The sequence below is a fragment of the Diachasmimorpha longicaudata genome, chromosome 12, assembly GCF_034640455.1.
Source record: "Diachasmimorpha longicaudata isolate KC_UGA_2023 chromosome 12, iyDiaLong2, whole genome shotgun sequence".
Taxonomy (NCBI): domain Eukaryota; kingdom Metazoa; phylum Arthropoda; class Insecta; order Hymenoptera; family Braconidae; genus Diachasmimorpha; species Diachasmimorpha longicaudata.
Window position 1 is genome coordinate 1,411,630 of NC_087236.1, and position 21,755 is coordinate 1,433,384.

The following is a 21,755-nucleotide window of genomic DNA, read 5'->3' on the forward strand; positions in this document are numbered from 1 at the left end:
ATAATTTCACCAACCCTTACGTCATCATTATCAGCATTTTCATCAAATTCTAAACCTGAAACAATAGGTCTCTGGCAACTAAAGTGTGAAATGAACAATTTTGATTTAAATCTATTTATATTTCTTGTGAATACTGCATCACTAGTAGTTTTGTATTTTTTTGTGCTAAGATTGCGATCATTGGACATCGTTAAATCAAATTCATATAAAACCGCATCCATTTTCAAGACAAATCTATAATCAAAAATAAAAATGTAGATTTTTTTAAAGCTATAATCGTAGCATATATATTTTTTCCGACCATCCGAATTTCCGATCGCCGATTCACGTCCCTAGTGAAATTCTCTACTGAATTGAGTATATTTTCGATTTTTTGGGTTTTCCTATTTTTCCGGCGTTCCCATAATTTTTAGTGATTTTCCGATCGTCGATTCAAGTCCCTAGTGAAATTCTCGACTAAATTGAGGATATTTTCGATTTTTCGGGGTTTCCTACTTTGCCGATTGTCCCATAATTTTTAACGATTTTCCGACCATCGAATCACGTCCCTAGTAAAATTCTCTAATAAAACGAGTATATTTTCGAATTTTCAGGTTTTCGTACTTTTCCGGCTTTCCGATAATTTTTAATTCTTAGCTGAAATGAGCATACTGATAATTTTCCTAATTCCCCAAAATTTCGAGATTTTCTGTAATTTTGTAGAAATTTATCAACTTCAAACTTTAAATGCAGCGCCTTTTTAAACGCTAGCGCCAAACTTGTATTCTTTTAATGTAACTGTTGGTAAAACAGGAAGTTGTTTCCCTAGCGGAAGAAAGAAACAGCTCATATATACCTATGCGTATACTAATAGCAGTGATGCCAGACGGGGGCAAAAATCCCACGCGTGGGGGTTTCATGGGCAACTCCCTCGCACAACTACTGCTGCGGAGTGGGGCAGTGGGAGACGTGTGGGTCCCGCATCTGGCATCACTGTGAAATCCCATCTGTCGCGAGTTCACGAGAAAATGTTTACCCACAAAAGTGCCCAACGCGCCATAAGAAGTTTTCACTTCAAAAAATGTTTATGGAAAAATTTAGAGATTTTCCAAAGAAAAAATATAGTGGGCCAACAACAGCGTCCAACCGACCGATGTATTGGTCGAAACCATTGAGGATCTGATAAATGTGAGGGAACCACGAATCCATCCCCTAATCCAGCAGTACCAGTTGGCCTGGTGTATCAAGGCAACTGGGAAGGATGAAGTTTGGATAGACGAATGGTATCGAATCACTTGCAAACTCCACGCACCAGCAGGAGCAGAGAGGGAAGCAAAACTTCATCGACTCTGCAAACATACAATTGACGTGAGATGCCCAGGATGTGGAGAACAGCTGGCAGAGGTCCGGAAGACGACGGAATGCCAGGATTGTGCTCACGTATTTCTTGAAAATAACGTCGAGTACTTTTATTCTACAGGACTTAATGTAGAAGCCAATCTTACTAGAAATAAGTAATTGAGCTTAACTAATTAAAATTTTCTCGGTATGTCTTGTAGTTTGTCGTATTTTTAAAACTCTTTTTACGTCGTTCTCGTTCTTTTTGTCACCTCTACTTCTGTCTAACGGCGGGGGTTTAACATCCGTCGAAAATACACATTTTAACCATTTGTCCCGTTATCAACATTTAGAAATCGTGTTTCCCACGTTAGATTCTTTGTCTTAAGATTTGTAATAGTCAGCTGCATACGAGTGTACTATCTACACGAAGTCACCTTTTGAAATTTATCTCGTTATCAAAACCTAGGAATCATGCTCTCCAGGTTGCATTGTTTACTTTGGGACACATAAGGACCTACTGCATATGAGCAAACTAACTAATCATTTTTCCGTTGAAATATCAGAGGAAATTCGTTGGCAGACTGTGGACTCGAATAGGGTCCTTTCCACGTTAAATATACATCCATCCACGCTCTATATTTTCTTTTGGTTCCTTGATAATAAGTTTCGCCTAAAATAAATGGGAAGATTCAGTTTCTTTTCTTCCCAAGCTCTTGATAGAATTTACCTTGTAACAGGAAGCGATGACAACCTTCTTGATAAAATTCCTTTATTTTAGTTTCTTTTTCAATGTTCTATTTAGTATTTAAAGTTGTGGAAGGAGAAAATGGGACCTCCCTAAACAATTCTCATTGGTACAATGGGGTAGGAAAAGTCCACCCACATATTCAATGTCTGATGTGGAGGGATTGGAGTTAATCCTGAAGCATCAAGACTAGAGTAGGAAGTAATACAAATCGGGTTCTAAGGTTGGTAACGATTGGGCCCGTAATTCTCTTCATATCTAAGGACACACCCTCATAGCGAGGTTATAAAACCGCATCCCCGTGTTTTCCCTCCTCAGTTAAGTAAGAGCAATTAAGCATAGTTGAACCCAGTCGAGGTCAGTTTTGTATTCCGTGGCGAGAGCACATTTCATCCCTTAACTCCTCAAGAAATAATTGGAACTTGAGTGTTAATCAATTATCAGTGTGGTAAATTCTAGTGTGTGTGTGGGAAAATTCTTTTGTACACTGTCTTTAACTGACAGTTTTATATTTCAACATCCAGCGTTAAATCCGAACAAATGTATCGGATTTCAACCAAATCTGTAAGTGAAAAATCTCAGTTTTCTTTAAATATAGACTCTCTAGAGTCATTTTGTTAACATGGTTTTGTTTTGCGTTTGTATTATATTTTCCACATTTCTCCTACGGTTCTTACGAGGAACCTCGATAAAAATTTCCTTCCTTTAAACTCTCTTTTTGGGATTTAAATTCTTGTTCAAATATATTTTCTTGTTCCCTCTCTATTAACTTGAAGTGACTCTTCAAGAACTTACAAGTTATTAGGAGGATGAGTTACTTCATTGATTCGAGTCATTGTTTCCCTGGTATTTTTGACGTAACAGATTGCTTAAGTGCATGGAGGAAAACTCTAAAAATCGGAAAAGCAAAAACAAAATCGACAACAGTTTGTTCATTACATTTTGGAAAAGACGATTTCTTTCCTCCAGGTAAGCGCACCGGAGAATTGTGTAAAGTTATTCAAATGTCTATCCCTAATGAATTGCATCCCTAATCATTGATAAAAGTAATTGATTGTGTTCATTTTCATTATAGGTAAAACGTACAGGGCTATTTTATTAAAATCATAAAGCAATCCCTCATGAAATCTGTCAGGGGGTTCTTTTGAAACTTCACCTGATATTAAGACTACTGACTCTATTGAAGCAGAAGGTCAGAGAGAAGAGACAGAAGATCATTAGAAAGTAACAAATTTGATGGGAATGAAAGGAGAAAAAACATGAAGTCATTGCCACAAACAGTATTGGAAATGCAGGAAAAGCTGGGTGAAGCATCTGTCATGTTGGAGCAGAGAAATGAAGAGTTAGAAAATAACCAACCAGAACTTTCTGACAGTGCCGTAGGAGATGTCGGCAAGAAAAAAGAAAATATTCAAACCGTTAACTTGGAACCAGTTGGCGAAACATCAAGTTTCAATCATCGAACTAATCTTGAGGATATAAGGGCAGAGATCCGGAAACTCTGGAAGAGTAGGTTTGAGCGGGCTGCAACCAGGAGAAACGTCTTTGCGTTCTTCCCGATACTGCGGCGCGCCTGGACGCTAAGTGGGTCGAGTGCGACGACAGGATTTCGCAGGTCCTGACGGGGCATGGGCAATTCTGGTTCTATCTTCAAGACCGGCGCTTTACCCAGTCAAGCAACTGCGAGTGCGATCAGGCTGATGACACAGTCCAGCATTTCGTTATGGATTGTCCGATAATCCGATAAATGCCTGGACGCGTACGCGGAAATCAGAAACGGCGACGACGAGGAGTGAATGAGACCAATCAGCTCTCTTAGTCAGAAACGAGAGTCTTGGGGTGGGGACCCGGTCATCTTCTTCGGGTAATCCTGGCCCGGTTGGACATTTGAATGCGAATTAGAGTCTCCTCTTGTCCTTCCTCTTCTTCTGTTCTATTTCTACTAATCCCAAATACCCTCACCCACCTTTCACATTCTGGGTGTCGGGCTGACACCAAGGACCACCGCCTCGAGGTTCCCCGCGGGAGTCATGTCTGTGTCAGTCACTTGTGACTCGACGCCGTCATGGTTGCCAAGTGTCCTTCGGCCATCTGAACTAGCCGACAGTATGGATCTTTCCCAAGCCCCCCATGGCAGTGGGTAATGGCCTAAGTGTTTTATATTATGTACGTAGAGTAGATTAATAGGCGGTGCGACGTTTCCGACAACCATAACCTGGCAAGGTTATTTTCATAATACTGCATTAAGTATTCAGAGATGCAACAATCCAAGTGCAGAGCCATTTTCTAATCGCGAAGTAGTAGTAAGTGGGCACGATTGGCGAATTTTATTCCAGGAATCGTCCCCCTTCCCCCCTTTTTCCAGACGTGTCCGAACACGTTTTCCCCATTGTCCTTTGAGGAGGACGTCGCCGCTCTAGGGCCCCCTGGGGTGAGGGTCCCCAAAAAATGTCATTGTTCGACAGGACGTGGGTGGTGGGCGGGTGGCGAAGGAATGCGAGCAGGTCCCAAAACACTTAAAACCATCCCATTGTTATGCAATGGAATGTCGTACACGTGTTAAGGGAAACTGGCCCATTATTTTTTTTAGATGGAGGATTGCGCAATGGCCTGGCATGAATGGCGCAGTAAATGGATGCTTTTTTTTTACAGGTTTTTAGTGCAATAAATTTTCCCTTTCTATGGAAGACCGTTGGAAAAATTCTCAACGATGTCTCCTTTTTTTTCGAGTAAGTTTATCTCTCTTTCTTTTATTGCATGTTTTTCCTTTCGAAAGTTTTTTTATCTAAAGATCAAAAATGTTTTTGCCTTCCGTCTTTTTTATACCTGAAAAGATGTTGAGGGTTTTTTTTATAAATAATTAAACATAGGGTTTACATTTTATCTTTCTTTTTATATTTCATAAAAATTGTAGGATACATTTTACAAATCATATGTGTATGGTTTTTTCAATATGAGGGCATTCTGTAAACCCCTCCCGCGAATTTATCCAAATAATTAAAACAATTATGGAATAATTCTCCAAACAATTGGTACAAATATCCAAGATTTTCGTGGGGTATTGAACGTCGAAGATCATCGCGAGCCATGAGATAAATTTCCTCGAAAGTTACGCGTATGCGATGATAAAGATCCTCCGTGGCAGGCATTCTATTGTATTCCATATAATTCATAGCAACGCCTGCAATTGATCGTACTATCGATTCCTTATATTCCTTGAGAGGCAATGTCTCCAAGAAATCCAGCCACTGATTAATCCATGCAGCCTTGTTTTTCAATGTAATGATGCTCTGTCCCATCATCATTATGAGAGTCTGATTTGCATCATCATTGCGAACAAAGGTCACGCAGGGATTTTCAAAACTACGGTGGAATTTCACGTTTATGGCCCCAAATTCCTTTGCAGGTACATTGTGGTTGATCTTTGGGTGAAACTTCTCAGGGTCAAAGTAGTCGGTTACAGCATCCAAATCGTTGAAAAAAAGGGTCCATTCTTCTCGTGTCATTGACAATATGGGGCGTTTCGGGCGTACGCCCATAAATTGTACAACCGGGACGAATTGACCGAAACACGTAACTTTTAAGCCGACACGAATTTGTTTTGTCTCTGATCTATTTAAAGATATAACTTGGGACAATACCACATGCTGTTCAGCATCACTGAATCCTTTTTGTTTGGTACTTTCCATGTTGAAAAAATGAATGGATGAAATCGGGACGACTGAATAAAATCCACCGCGAGCATCCGCGTTTTATAGCGCTACGTATGAGAGTGGAGGGGACAGAATCCCCAATAAGAACATGACAGACCTATAGCCGTCACACATTATCCCCCACCGCAGGGAGTTCTGCGGCGGCGGCGTCACACATGCGCCCCACTTTCGCGGTTTTTGTATGTTGCGCGGCACCCCCACTCTTACCATGGAACCTTCCTATACCGATTTTTTTTGTTAAATCGAGTGACGCGTTTGTTGTCATTCGTTAAAAGGCATTGCAATAGTAAAAATGTCTAAAAACTTTGAAAGTTATGCTTTAGAGTCCCTTAAAAAATATCTAGCGGATCGCAAATCGTATGAGCGACGACAAAAACCTCAATTTCGCCAGAAAAGAGTACGCGTATGTGTTGATAAATATACAGATGATGATTACCTAGACAGTGAAGATAGTGATGACATGTGTATTCCAGCAAAAGCGCGGAAAATCGCGATAGGGTCAGGATTGGAATGCGAAGTGGAAGATTTCCTTGTTGATCCTTCTTGCGTATGTAAATACAAATTCCTTGGTGAGACATGGAATAAAATCCATATCAGATATCGCAGGGATAAATTACACTCTCAAGATGAGAGCATAGACATGTGTACGACATTTAAAGTATGTTACAATGAAGAACCTGCAGAATCTAATAGAAAAATCGAATCAAATTTTCAAATGAGATATATTCCTCCATCACTGAGAAGCATTGCAATCGCGAATTTATTAAATGAAAGGAAATATGCGAAAAATGCAAAAACTTTGGCTGTGGTTACTAAAGCAATTGTGCATAATAGTGATGTTTTATTATATAAAATGTCGAAGTCAAATGGTTTTTTCGACTGCATAGAACACACAAGATTATGCAAAGCAGGAGTGGGGGAAAAACTCTATTGGTACCACTTTTTTAGGGTGTGTGAGGAAGAATATTATCTCCCTGCGGGGGAGGAGACATTGGTCTACAAGAAAGGAAATGGACCAATCATTGACCTTTCCTTTCAATAGCCAACAAATGCAAAACAAGTGGGGGGCGAAAAAAAGGAAAACTCGAGCATCCTTCCTCATCAGCTATTCAAAGCACCCCCCAACAAGGCCAAATTTTCAAAAAAAATTGTGGAAAACTTAGCCCTCCCTCTAAAGTAGGGATGCATCAAGGAATCCAGGGGGATCATTTTACTGCATTTGCGTTTTTTACGTCAAAATGACATCAAGTCAAGTGAACTCATCTCCAAAATCCAGTTATCAATCAGGTTATCAGCTTGGAACTTTTAAACCTAAAAAATCTAAATATTGTGGAATCAACGCGAATAAAAATGGAATTAAGATAATTAGTGATCGTGTAGTGAGATATAACAGTGATGAGAAAAAATCAATTGAAAAAATAGTGAAAAAAGTGAAACTCCAACGACATGAGATTTCCAAGACAGGTCCTGTCATAAATATTGACTCTGACCTTCAAATGGTTGAAAAGAAGACGAAAAACTCAACCAGACGATTGGGCCATAAATCTCCCGGTAGCACTCAAAGTGACTCTAAAATCCTGAAAGTCAATAATAAAAAAACAAGTGAAATCGTGCAAGTGAGTACAGAGGAAAAAAAGTTGTGGATTAATATGCTAGAAAAAGATCTTGATGTGTTCAATCAAGTGAACTATATTGATAAGAAAAAGGATCTGAAAAAAATACAGGCTCGCGAAAAACGGTTAAAACTCGCGGAAAAAAAGAAGGCCGACTTTATCGCCCGCGAAAAACGTCGCGAACTAGCTAAGGAAAAACAAAGACAATTCAGAGCTCGCGAATCAGAAAAAAATCGATCCAAGGACCACACATCGAAGGATATCATCCCTGAGACCATGATGGAATTGGCTTCATCGATCGAGATCATTCCCAGCACTCCATCAGTCATCAATTTAATCCTGGAAGGCGATGGTGAAGATGCTCAGCATGGATCATTGAATTTCGCGGCCTCAACCCCTACAAGTAAATATTTAATCAATCAATCATAGAAATTTTTAGATTAGATTGATTTAAGCTAATCTTGTATTATTTTTTTGTTTCAGAACCGCGAAAAACTATCGAGGAAATCGAGACCGCTCTAGTCGCGTTGGGCGCGAATCTAGAACAAAGGAATCGCGAGGATGATCACGAAGTGCGATGCACTCCAACGCAGCGTCAAAAAGAGCTTGATCAAATTGCGATGCAATTGGATCAAACCGGGGATGATGATGATGAAGGATTGGCCATCCAGAGTCTTGATTTCACCCCGTTATCACCCAGTAACCGTTCGGGCTAAAAATTCATTAAACATGTTTGTATTTTTTTGAATAGCTGAAATAAAAGTCATAAATTTTATTGCATTACCGGTGAGTCTTGACTCTTTTTTTTTATTGCTAGGCAAAACCCAATATTCCCTCTCCTGTCCCCAGCCCTTTTTTTTTTGCTCGTAGAAGCCAGGGGAAATTTCTCTCGCTTCTTCTTCCTCGTTGGTCCCCTGAATCCTTTCGTTTATTGTCTCTTTCCTTCTCGTTGTTTAGAGGGTTTAGAGAACAATTTTGACTTTTTCCTCGTCTTTCCCACATTTATCCTTTGTCATCTCCCTCTAACTTACGGGTTAGAGGGTTGAGGGCGAATAGTGGGGCAAAAGTTATATAAACCGTGAGGTTCCACTACTCGCCCTCTTTCACCATCATCATCTGGTGGACTCCAGTGTCCAGTTTTAGTGTTTTTGGTGTTTTTTGTTTTTATTTAAAAAAAAAATGGTTGTTGTAACCTGTGCAGGAGCGTGCCAGGAGCACTTTGGTTTGGCGGTAAGTTTTTACCTTTTTTTTTTTTTACATGTGTTTCGCGGTTTTTAATTCTCAGTTTTTCGCGGCCGCGACTTGATTTTGGGGTTTTGATATTTCACGTCCACGTGTTCTCGATGTTTTTATATCGCGTATTTTTATATTGTTTAAATGTCGACCCGTCATGGGTATACGTTTTAAAATTTCACATCCGCGTATTGTTTTTCATTTCAATTTTTGTTGTTTCAGCTCTTAATTTTTCGTTTGTTTTAGTTTTTCGGTTTTTCGTTCGTTTTTGGTTGTTGTTTTCGTTTTTGATTTTTTCGCTTGTTTTCGTTTTCAGTTTTTAAATTCATTTTGGTTGTTTAAGTTTTTTTTTAAATTCATTTTGTTGTTGTTTTTATTTCTAATTCATTGTTTTTTATTTTACAGATGCAGGCAGCCAGGAGGGAGAGGGCCTACCTGCGGGCGGCCAACGAGTGGCTGCGGTGGGAGGATGAGGAGGGTGAAACCCTGGAAGGCGAAAATATTTTCGCCATCCAGGATCTCCATCAGCAAGCCGCCAAATGGTTGGCGGATTCGGAGGACGAGGAATATCTGGTAAGTTATCTCTATCTGTCTCTCCGGCTCTCTCTGTCTTCCTCTCTCTCTAACCCTTTATTCCCTTCCTGACACCACTTTTCCTCCAGTCCTCTCCGGAAATACCCCCTTTCTTCCTCATTTTCCTATAACCATAGATATATATATAATACTAATGTGTTTTTTCTTTGTTTGTTACAGCGCGGTGCTCGTTGGGAGGGAGGTGTCGGCCCGGACACCCCGAGAGCGCGGTGGGTCCGCGCTCTGAGATGCGAGGCGCGTGGCCTGGAGGCCGAGGGCGAGCAGATGCTCGCCTTATACGACCTGGAGGATGCCTGGAGTCTCAGGGTCCTCTTCGGGGACGAGTTAATAACTATTCGAGGCTACAATAAAATATTAATCGAGTAGCGGGATAGCCCATACTCATTAAATTGTTTAATTAATTATTAAATAATGGAGGCCTACAAACGTTTTTAGTGCATAACAATATTATACAAAACTACTACAATCAATCTAAATTGATAATATACTTAATTTTTGGAAAAACAGTGCGCGCCAATAGCAGCAGTTAAATCGTGGTTTTTTGAAACCATAGGGCAGAGTCGCAAAACCATCAAGCCGCCGTTTTGGGCCTGTCGCACGTACGATCTTACTCTCAGGTTTCGTGATGACGTCACGATACACTGTCCGACGAATACCATGATAGTCGATCTGGTAGGGATCTGCTTTATCGACAACGAACGCGCGAATCGAGTCGTAATGAATTTGTTTACGCGATTCATAATTCAGTCTAACCCCTTTTATTTTACTAACTTCTGCGATACTGCCGTCCGGTTTTTTTACGCGATAAGTGTAAAATTTAGGGCCACCAGAGACAAAAGAAGTAATGAAACTTCCTTCTCCGTAGCCCTCTACTTCGTCGGTCAAATCCCCTAGAAAATTCCCTAGCGGTAATTCATTTGATCCATCGCTAACGTAAATGACCGAATCTGTATCATAATATAAAACACGCTCTTGTTGTTTTTCTAGATAAGAATATAACTTTAGACGCGCGTGAGCCGTTGTATAAGCCGCAATAATGACATTAGCCTTAGTGGACATTTCCGCGGCTTCGTTTAAATGTTTCCAGGACATGAAGAGAGTGTCGTTATCGACAGGAACAAGTCCTGTTACTTCAACTTCCGGATTAAACATTATATTTGCAAATTCCTCATGTGTTCGAATAATAGCTTTTTTTGTCAAGTTCTCCCTCTCCCCAAATTTACCCCATAGACAGTTTAAACAAAGTTTTGCTACTGCTCTTAATCCGGCATTCTTTTGAATTTTATCTTTGTCAAGTTTTATACCTTCTCGCGCCTCATATTCAGCAATATATCTATTCTTTGATTCATCATCTACACAGTCAGCAGGCCAATCCGAAGCCTCGTGTTTTATTTTCAAAAAAGTGTTAATGTATTCGGCAAATAATCCGCCTGTTCGCGTCACAGGATTATAACGCGTAGTTCTCATATACTCCCAAAGCTCACTGATTTCTAATATTTTATACCCCATTTCTACGGCTTTACGAAGTTCTGGAGCGACCCAAGTTCCCAAAAATTCGCGATCAGCGGGATCATCATGAGGGCAATTGTCTTGTACAAGATCATCGCAGCATGATCGACAGAGAGGGAACAGTAACTTTCCATGAGCTTTTACTGGTAAAACAGGGTGAAATAATTGACGAGGGAGTAAAACGCGACATTTCACAAGACCTTCTATCCGCGAAATATTATTTGTTCAAAATCCCGCGGTCAAAAGTCAGGATGACCAACCGGATGACCTCGGCCAATCACCCTTGACCATCGTAACGAGAGGTCACGATCGATCTCGGGATCGTTACGATGGTCAGTACGCTATCATCTAGCATTCGGATAAGACATACGGTGTGTCTTACGGAAATTCCACCGGGGAATTATTGGCTACCATCGGATAACCAACGGGGTTAGATCGGCAAATTAAACACTCGGAAAATGCAGTCCACAAATAACGAATAGTTTTAACACCTTGGAGTGCACACAGTGTATATAATATTTAAAGAAATAAATCGGACATTCATCACACCAAGTGCCAATCATTCGTCATCCTCGGAACTTCCTCACCCACCATCCCATCCGGCCCAAAAACATCCCGGAACATCACAATAATTCAAACATTGGTCCTTCGAGCCGGATTCGGGAGTGAAGTGTGTGAAGTGCATCGGAAAATTCAACGTGGGAATTCAACGTGGGAAAAGGGACGCCGGCCACGCGGTAATCTACGGGGCCCACTTCATAGAACCCACGGACTCAACGAGGACATCGGCCAAATTCCTCAAGGGATTACGCACGGAACTATAGCATCGGGCTTTGTTTACATCGGTTTACCTGAGAGGTACCAAGGTCGAGCACATCGGGCGCTCAACACGGCATCGAGCGCGTTATCGATCGACGAGGCGGTCGGTAACACAGCGGCGGTATATCATCAACAGTCGGTATATACTTACCAGCGCCGATCGGTAAGTCAATCATCTTCGTCTATACGTCCCGTGTCAACGCATGCGCCACTCAGCGACCAAGGGATATACTGTTAGTTGGGTCCAAATTTAATAAATTTAAATTTAAATTACAATTTAAAAGGACACTCATCAATACAAATGGAACGAGATCCCTCCCAATTATGGACCACGATGATGGAGGAGAATGATCGGATTCTCGCATCGATGGGAATTTCGGAGGATCCCACGACGGAAATTGTCGGCAACGCATCGGAGGAGGCCTCCTCCAAGGAACTGGTATCGGAGCCGGTTACCAAGACCAGGAGGTCCATCACACCCTGGCCAAGTAGTGTGGAAAACCGGATCAGGATCCAACTAACTCGGATGAGATCTCTACGGGAGATCACGGAAAGATTGCGGAGCGAAGAGGCAGGAGCCCTTCGCTATGATGAGCTCCAATCAAATCGGATCGTGATAGGGGACACGTGGTCCAAATTCTCGGCCTACCACGAGAAGCTGATTGAGGAATCAAGCGAAGAAGTTATGGACCACCCTTACTTCGCTGAAGATATGTTCGCCCAGGCGGACAGGATCTATAGGAAGGCGATGGACGAGCTAGGCCGCAGAGCGGCTAGTCTCCCACAACGCGGATCGGGGAATCAACAGGGATCCTCAACCAGCCATTTGGAAAGGTTACAGGTGCCGGAGTTCCACGGCACCTACTCGGAGTGGAGAAACTTCCACGACGCCTACGTATCACTTGTCCACAGCCAGGCCGGCTACTCGGACATGGACAAGATGATACGGCTAAGGAAGGCACTGAAGAGATCGGCGGCTGAGCTCATCACAAACATCGGGACGGGAGCTGCCCACTACGAGACAGCCTGGAAGAAGCTCGTAGCCCGGTACGAGAACCCACGGCTGATTATGGCAGCTCATCTGAATCGACTGCTAAAACTGAAGGACGTGAAGGAGCTATCGTCTAAGAGCCTCCTGCAGGTAATCGACGCGGTTACGGAATCGCTGACGGCACTCAAAAACCTCGGGGCACCGACAGAGTGGTGGGACATCATTATCTGTCACCTTATCAGAAGGTCTCTGGATCGGAACTCCAGCCAGGACTGGGAGCTGAAGCTGGGAGACTCTACAGATCCCCCGCAGCTGGAGACTTTCCTCGAGTTTCTCAGGGCCCGAGCAAGGGCCTGGGAAAACATTGAGAGGGAAAGGGAAAAGCTGACTTCGGAACGGCCGAAACAGTCAGCAAAGGCTCATCACGGAACGTCATCGGGACCACCATCAGAGGTCAAGGGAACCTCAAGCAAAAGGACGGCATGTGTGGCCTGCGGAGGGCCACACTGGATTGGACCTGAGTGTGCCAAGTTCTTCGGCATGAATGCCGTTCAAAAGAGGCAGTTCTTGGTAGACGAAGGACTGTGCTACAATTGCTTGGGGCCTCATCGGGCAACCAAATGCAAGAGCACCAGGAGGTGTCGGTATTGCAACGGGTTGCACCACACTCTTATTCATGAGAGGAGGCACGATACACCGGAAACCTCAACAAAGGCCAGCACATCTTCGAAGCCAAGCACGAGCGGTTAAGTAGCACTTTATTATTCACTATAATAAATATGGCTACCTTAACCGCTGTGTACGTTGACAGGAAACATCACGGGAACCGGAACCGGAGCGAGCATCAAGGCGGATCCTGTCAACAAACAACCGGGACCAGCATCACGCCAGGACCAGCAACACGGCACATCACCATCTGGGAAGAGGTCGACGACCTCTCAGACTCATCTCGGGGAATCTTATAATTCGGAAGTGTACCACCATTCGGAAAATCTATCGGCAAAGCAGCAATATTCGGGTGATCATCCACATTCGGCTGAAAATCAATTCGGACAGAAATCCCATGTAGAAGCCATGCCTCGTGAAGAGGAACCACACTCGGAGAAGCAACCGGACAATCACCACGGGGATCAACATCATTCGGAACCGCGGTCGGTCAATCAGGTGGACACACGCAACGTATTGGAAGCTCAACAGAGCTCTCAGCAGGGAAATCAACTGGTCGTCCTGGCAACGGCAAGGGTTATTGCCCTGAATCACCACGGATATTCAAGACCAGCAAGGATCCTCATCGACCAAGGCTCAGAAGTGTCATTGGTATCTGAGCGCTTGGTCAATCAACTACAATTGAAACGGAGGTCCTCATCATTATCGATTGTCGGCATCGGAGAAACTTCCTCGGGAAGCACGCGTGGGGTTGTGTCATTCGACTTACAACCCAGACACAATTCTACTGCGTTGCTCAACTTGGAGGCTCACATCATGAGTAAGCTCACGGCAAAGATCCCACCATTTGCCTGTGACACACGGACTCCCCAGGAACTATGGGAACTCAATGTGGCGGATCGGACATTCCTACAACCTGGGGCTATTGACATAATCATCGGAGCTGATTACTACGGGAAAATTATCACGGACGGAATTATGAGATACAACGGAACGGGTCTCATAGCCCAGCAGACATCCTTTGGCTGGGTAGTGTCGGGGCCAGTCTGCTGTACAGGCTGCGCTAAGAAGCGGTCACTGAGGGTGACCACACGGACCATCAACCAACAATTATTGGACTGCTTAAAGAAGTTCTGGACGCAGGAAGAAATACCGGATACCCCATCAACGGTAATGAGTAAGGCTGATGCAGAATGCGAGCAGCATTTTGTGGAAACTCATAGAAGAGACGCAACGGGACGGTATACAGTACGTCTACCGTTTAAATCATCGCCTGCCGTCCTAGGGGATACAGCATCGATGGCTCGGATTCGCTTACAGAAGCTCAACAGGCGAGTGGCGGCAGATCCACAAGCTCATACACTATACCGGAAATTCATTAAGGAGTATGAGGCCTTGGATCACATGCAACGGGCACCATCGACGTCAGAGATACGGCTGGCATACTACTTGCCCCATCACGGAGTGCTGAGACCGGATAGCACGACGACCAAACTAAGGGTCGTATTCGACGCTTCACACAGAAGCTCTACGGGAGTGTCACTGAATGACATCTTTCATTCAGGACCGAAACTTCAAACGGAGTGCTCTGATGCCCTCATCTGGCTTCGTCGGCATCGATTGGTCTTCGGAGCGGACATAGAGAAAATGTTCCGCCAGATTCGCGTCCATCAGGATGATTGGGACTATCAACGAATCTTCTGGAAGGACGACGACGGCCAGATCATCGAATATCAGTTAACAACGGTCACTTACGGGACCAGCTGTGCACCTTGGCTGTCTCTTCGGGTGCTGAAGCAGCTGGCAATCGATGAAGGTCATCGATTTCCTTTGGCTTTATCAACGTTCGCACGGGGGCGATACGTTGACGATATCTACGGAGGTGCAGAAACCGAAGAGGAATTGGAAGAAATAATCAAGGATCTAATCGGACTCTGCATGGCGGGCGGCATGACACTGCAGAAATGGTGCAGCAACGCGCCACGGACACTCGGACAACTCGGAATATCGGCGGAATCAGCTCCAACCATCGAATTCGGGGAATCATCAGTGAAAGTGCTGGGCCTCTGCTGGCAGCCTCGTACAGACACTTTCCACTTCAAGGCAAGAAACTTCAGCGGAGACACCATCACCAAACGCGTAATCCTGTCCGAGATTGCGCAAATTTATGATCCTTTGGGACTAATAGCACCGGTCACCATCACGGCAAAAATATTTATTCAAGAATTGTGGCTGCTCAAACTCGACTGGGACGAGCAAATACCAATGACACACGCTAAACGGTGGAGAAGTTTCAGGGAGGAACTTCAAGGGCTGAGCAGCCTATCAATACCACGATGGCTACATCTTTCAGCGGGAAAGAAAATACAGCTACACGGATTTGCGGACGCATCGACCCTAGCAATGGGTGCATCGGTCTATCTTCGATCCTGGTCAGCATCATCGGGAGTCAACGTCAACTTGGTTTGTGCCAAAACCAAGGTGGCTCCCCTCAAGAAGATGACCATTCCACGGCTGGAGCTCACGGCAGCTGTCATGGTCACAAATCTAATGGCCTATGTACAGCGAGCTCTGGAACTTGAGGATGCGGAGCTCTACTTATGGAGCGACTCATCAGTAGCCATCGCATGGATCAACGGAGATCCATCATGGTGGAAGGACTTTGTGCAGAACAGGGTTCTCAAGATCCAAGAAACCCTGCCTACTGCCAAATGGAATCACATCAACGGCAAGGAGAATCCAGCGGACTGCGCATCAAGAGGAATATCACCAACGGAATTGCGGGAGCATCATCTCTGGTGGACTGGACCATCATGGCTTGTCCAACCACCAGAACAATGGGTAGCAGCATCAACGGAATTAGCATCAACCTCGGAATTAGCATCAGCGGTGGCAATGTAGGCGAAACCACCCACCACCAGCTCATATCCAGTGCACATTGTCGACGAAGATGCACTGATAAATTGGATTTCGTCATGGAACAAGGTAGCTCGAATCACAGCCTGGGTGAATCGAGCAATAAACAAATTCAAGGGACAACCAATACCGGATTCTCCACAACTCGGAACTACGGAAATAGAGGACGGAAGACTGTTCTGGGTTAAGTACACCCAACAGCGATACTTCGAACGGGAAATCAACACATTGAAGGCTGGAAGATCACTGGCAGCCAAGCATCGTATGGCGACGCTGACGCCATACCTGGAGAACGACGTCATGCGCATGGGCGGACGTCTTCGGAATTCAACATTGGATCCGGAGGAGAAGAATCCAATTATTCTCCCACGTCACTCACCGCTATCATCACTCATCATTGCGGAAGCTCATCAGAGGAGCTTCCACGGGGGAACGCAACTCACGTTGGCACACATCTGGCAGAGGTACTGGATCATCGGAGGACGGGCACCAGTACGCTCTCACATATTAAAGTGCGTCATCTGCGCACGTCATCGAGCTGTGCGAGCTCAACAGCTGATGGGACAGCTGCCATCGCGACGAGTGACACCATCACGAGTCTTCCTTCACTCAGGAGTAGACTTCGCCGGCCCAATCAACATCCTGAGGTGGAGAGGCTCCGGGGCCGGCAAAACAATGTACGAGGCGTACATCTGCCTATTTGTCTGCTTCGCCACATCCGCCACACACTTGGAACTGGTCACAGATCTCACGGCGGACGGATTCATCGCAGCGTACAAGCGATTTACGGCAAGACGGGGAATTTGCGCGACCCTGACCAGTGACAGGGGATTTAACTTCATCGGGGCAGAAAAGGAATTACGGCAAATCATCCACCAGGCATCCAGCGAATCAGCAACCATCAAGAACTGGCTAGCAACAAACGGAACGGAATGGAGATTTAACCCGCCCTACTCGCCACACATGGGAGGCAAGTGGGAGGCCGCGGTTAAATCCATGAAACATCATTTACGGAGAGTGATAGGAACTTCAACTCTGACGTACGAGGAATTTACGACTCTTCTGACTCAGGTTGAAGCCATCCTGAACTCGAGGCCACTCTGCCCGATAAATAACGACCCGCAAGACACAACGGCATTGACACCAGGGCACTTCATCATCGGCGGATCGCTGACAGCGATTCCAGAACCAACTCTGGAACACATCAACACGGATCGGCTAAACCGGTGGCAACTTATCACGCAGAAGGTGCAGAACTTCTGGGACCATTGGGCACGCGAGTGCGTGCATCGCTACCAACGAATCTATCGGTGGAGGAAACCAACGGACGACATCGTAATTGGGACGTTGGTTCTCATATCAAACGAGCAGGAACCGCCAACCCGATGGCCCCTTGCTCGAGTCATCAGGATCCACCCGGGACGGGACAACTTGACCAGGGTCGTCACACTTTGGAAGGGCAATAAGAAAACGCAGCGGGCAATCCATTGATTGGTACCACTACCAATCAACGGCGACCTACTGGAAGGTCAAAACTAACACGGACAGTCTACATCGTCACCCAGGGGGGTGACGCAAGGCGGGCGGTATGTTCAAAATCCCGCGGTCAAAAGTCAGGATGACCAACCGGATGACCTCGGCCAATCACCCTTGACCATCGTAACGAGAGGTCACGATCGATCTCGGGATCGTTACGATGGTCAGTACGCCATCATCTAGCATTCGGATAAGACATACGGTGTGTCTTACGGAAATTCCATCGGGGAATTATTGGCTACCATCGGATAACCAACGGGGTTAGATTGGCAAATTAAACACTCGGAAAATACAGTCCACAAATAACGAATAGTTTTAATACCTCGGAGTGCACACAGTGTATATAATATTTAAAGAAATAAATCGGACATTCATCACACCAAGTGCCAATTATTCGTCATCTCCGGAACTTCCTCACCCACCGTCCGATCCGGCCCAAAAACATCCCGGAACATCACAATAATTCAAACATTATTATTAGGGCATATAAGCTGACAATCACGCCCCACATGGACAGTGGGATGTCCAATCGGGAAAATCCCTGTCTTTAAAACGTATGGGTATAACGAACAAACGTCAACATAGTGAATTTTTTCATTATCTTTTACATCATAATGTGTTACGGTATTTCCTGTTCGTCCCCCGAAAAATGCATCACGTGGATCCAGGGCTATAAACATCTGCTGATCAACGTTTTCTACAAAATTCGCCAGCGCATGATCTGTCTTTTTTTGACGAATAAAATCGCATACCCACATTTCAACGACTTCATAACCCGAGTGTCGCAATTCCCGTGTAATAGCCCCTGTTCTCTCATATCGACTCTCTAGTGTATCCTTGTGACTTAACTCTTTATCTCTATTGAATTTGAAACACCGTGGGCATCCGTGCCAATAACATCCGTGGAACTGATATGCATATTTCTTATTATTATTCGCGGTATCCTCCCAAAAACCATCTAGACGCAGGCGTGATGTTGTTCTGTGCTCACGAGTTCGTCCGGCATGTATTATTCGATGATTCTCGTAATGTTCGCGCCACAAGAGCCATTCAATTGCGATTTTCGACTGCACTTTCCCTAACCGATACCCTCCCTGAGGTATAATGCCTATCTGCTTGTCTTTTAAGGAATTTGTTTGAAAAATACGCATGCATGTAGAAGCGATCGTTACACATTCTGTAAAAGGACAGACATTTTCAGCATTCATAATTAGTTTTCGAAATTCAACACAGGCTCGTCTCAAAATTGTAACATCAAGCCTGCAATAATGAAGAATTTCTTTACGAAAATCAAATTGATAATTTTCTTCGACACGATCATTATACCAGGATAAAAATTTTTCACGATCTTGTACTCCCATAGTGTCAGCACCATAATATTTTCTATCAGGTATAGGCCCTACGTAGTTTTGATTGTCTTTTGTATTGAAAAAATGTGGAAAATAGCCTTTCGCTATATTCCCCAATCCAAAAGCTTTCGGTAAACTTGCAAGAGCCATGTGAAAATAATTTAAACTGTCTATAAATTTATTATCCCCAAAATCCATCAAGATAATGTTTGTTCCGTTAATTATCGCTTTAATTTGACTGTTAATGCGTTTCATGACGTCTCTCAAAACGAATTGTGAATCATAGCCTTTCGCGTTATGTGCAATACAAACTACTTTTTTATACGTCTTACCCACCGACGTGATGTAATCAACAAATCCTCGCACAGGATCCTCACCATCGAAAACATTTTCCCGATGTTTACACACGCCACACGGATTTCCGTGATTATCGATGGCGTTCACAATGTCATCGTCGGTCATATCTGCACAACGATCACACACAGTTTGGGCAACGCAAAGATTAGGAACGTGTACGTTGACGTCTGTAGTTCCTTGCAGAAGCTCATCCTGTCTGGTTTCAAAGTCGTAGAAAACAAACGCCACGCGTTTCAAAGTCAATTTTTTCTTGCTTTTTAAGGTGGGCATATAGCAGAGATGAGAAATATCTTCGTCCTTTTGACATACGTTGCAATAATATTTACGGCACACATGATTCTGAGTTTTGCGATGATCAATTTTCGTATTACATTGGCCACACACTTTTATATAGTCACAGACGGTGGGGTTATTTCCGCTGAAAGATCCTGGTTTCTTATGTTGATCGAAGCACAATTGCCCGTGAAACTCTCGATTACAATCGTCACACACTATTTTATCAACAATCGTAGAGTCACACGGAGGATTCTTCAAACACCTATCACAAGTCTTATCACAAACATGTCCTTGCGTAGTGTAAGGTTTGTTACAATGCTCGCAATAATACTTCACGCCAAAGAATGAAGGTAAATTTTGGATTGGCTCATAGTGGTTCTCTTCAGGATAATACACAATCGGTAAGGTATATCGGACGGCCATCTTTCTGCTAATCAATTCAGGTGTACCATCGTAGAGCACAGGGCGATCTTTTCCGTTTCTCATGAGGGAATAGACCTTGATAAGGCATCCTTCTTCAGCCAAGTATCGCTGATATTGAGCAACTTCCTGTAGACCACAGCCTTCGTCAGGAGCAATGACTCCAGCCCTTTGAGTTAGTCTTTCGGCCTCCTTACGTTGCATTTTTCCCTTGCATTGCCGGATTGCCTGCCATACCTCTTGGATCTTGCCCTTATCCGCTCTGGTTTTTAATTTTTCTGCATGTGCTTTGGCCACAACAAGTGATCGGGCTAGACACAAGCCATCTTCATTCGAAATCTGAAGGATACATTTTCTACTAAGCCCTCTTTTCATGCCGTTTTCAAGGAAACATTGACCTACCGGGGCTTCAGCCACGTGAAGTTTGATCCAAAACTTATCGGCACATCCGAAACCGTTTGCGCTCTGCGCGATAGAGCTGACAAGATTCCATAGATCTTGAAACTCATATCCGTTGATCGCACGTGGACTTATCCAGGCATTGTCTCTTTGCATATTTGCAAATTTGAATGTAAGACACATTCGATTTATACCACGTCCTCCAGCCTCAATAATTTTATTATAGACATCACGAAAAGCTTCTTCAACCCAATCGGCAGGGTCACGACTTTCAGGTAAAGGGTTGATTGCAAACTCCATCACATGTGTGTCGAGTTTGAAACGTGGAAGTCTCTGGCGTGATCGTCGTATTGTCCTTAAGGCCGGCAATCGATTTTCAATCTCTTCTTCGCGGCCATTTTGCTGATCTGAAATAGGGTTTAGTATTTTTCAATAAAAAAATATGCCTAAAATTTTTTCTCGGTATTATAAAAGGTATGAAGCTAGATACTTACCATTCTGTTGATCTAGTAAATCTAGATTAAACTCTTCAACAGCTTCCAAAGCCCTAGGGTCACTCACAACATTTTGACCACCACCACATTGAATATCAAAGAGCTCAGAATTAAAATTTTCGAATAAATCTCCATCAAAATTATTTTCAATGGCAAAATCACCGAATAACTCAAGATCAAAATTATTTATCCAATCAAAATCTCCCTGTGGAGGTGTAGTATTTTCTTCGGACGGGTCACTGGGCCCCGCTAAATCGTTTGGGTCCGACATTGGGAATGTCCGTTGGACGACTGCAGTTAGTGCGAGAAAATTCGGGCTATATTGGGAAAAATCAGGGGTTTTACTGTTGGCGCCACACGGGGCTACTGCACTTCACCTTTTTTACCTGCCCCCGCCTACGCGCATTGTCCTTGCCCTAGCCATAGGCAAGCCCACTTGACCCCAATACAGGTGCATTACGTCACGCCCCTCTCTAGCATTTTCAAATCCATATTTTCGGATATCGTAAAATTGTATAAAATGATGAGATTTTAGGCATGATTAATCATGATTAATATGGACACGAGGTGGAAACATCCCTTTACTGCAATGATTTGTGGTCCCACGGGTTGTGGAAAAACATTTTTTGTTAAAAGGTTTTTGAAGGAAATTAAGCCAATGTGCGATACACAAATTGAAAAAGTGATCTTTTATTACCCTGAGTGGCAGAATGGATATTCGGATTATGATAATAATTTTGTCGAATTTCGTGGAGGCCTACCAAGATCTGGAGATTTTGATGATAATAAGCCAAAATTGGTTGTC

At 43.9% G+C, this 21,755-nt stretch overlaps 4 protein-coding genes across 4 annotated transcripts; all 4 read left to right on the plus strand.

Annotated features, from left to right (window-relative positions):
* Nucleotides 1–7,014: 7,014 nt before the first annotated feature.
* On the plus strand, nt 7,015–8,291 carry LOC135167883 (uncharacterized). Its single transcript, XM_064131540.1, has 2 exons — nt 7,015–7,794; nt 7,875–8,291. The coding sequence occupies exons 1-2, from the start codon at nt 7,017–7,019 to the stop codon at nt 8,105–8,107; spliced, it is 1,011 nt and encodes a 336-aa protein (XP_063987610.1). The 5' UTR covers nt 7,015–7,016; the 3' UTR covers nt 8,108–8,291.
* Nucleotides 8,292–8,545: 254 nt separating this feature from the next.
* LOC135167884 (uncharacterized) lies at nt 8,546–10,228 on the plus strand. Its single transcript, XM_064131541.1, has 2 exons — nt 8,546–9,197; nt 9,378–10,228. Exons 1-2 carry the CDS (start codon nt 9,030–9,032, stop codon nt 9,582–9,584), a joined length of 375 nt encoding a protein of 124 aa, XP_063987611.1. The 5' UTR covers nt 8,546–9,029; the 3' UTR covers nt 9,585–10,228.
* A 138-nt stretch (nt 10,229–10,366) lies between these two features.
* Nucleotides 10,367–16,117, plus strand: LOC135167997 (uncharacterized). Its single transcript, XM_064131798.1, has 2 exons — nt 10,367–13,282; nt 13,349–16,117. Exons 1-2 carry the CDS (start codon nt 11,848–11,850, stop codon nt 16,102–16,104), a joined length of 4,191 nt encoding a protein of 1,396 aa, XP_063987868.1. The 5' UTR covers nt 10,367–11,847; the 3' UTR covers nt 16,105–16,117.
* Nucleotides 16,118–16,178: 61 nt separating this feature from the next.
* LOC135168145 (uncharacterized) lies at nt 16,179–18,118 on the plus strand. The gene is made up of 4 exons (XM_064132068.1): nt 16,179–16,209; nt 16,283–17,598; nt 17,668–17,818; nt 18,012–18,118. Exons 1-4 carry the CDS (start codon nt 16,179–16,181, stop codon nt 18,116–18,118), a joined length of 1,605 nt encoding a protein of 534 aa, XP_063988138.1.
* Nucleotides 18,119–21,755: the final 3,637 nt, after the last annotated feature.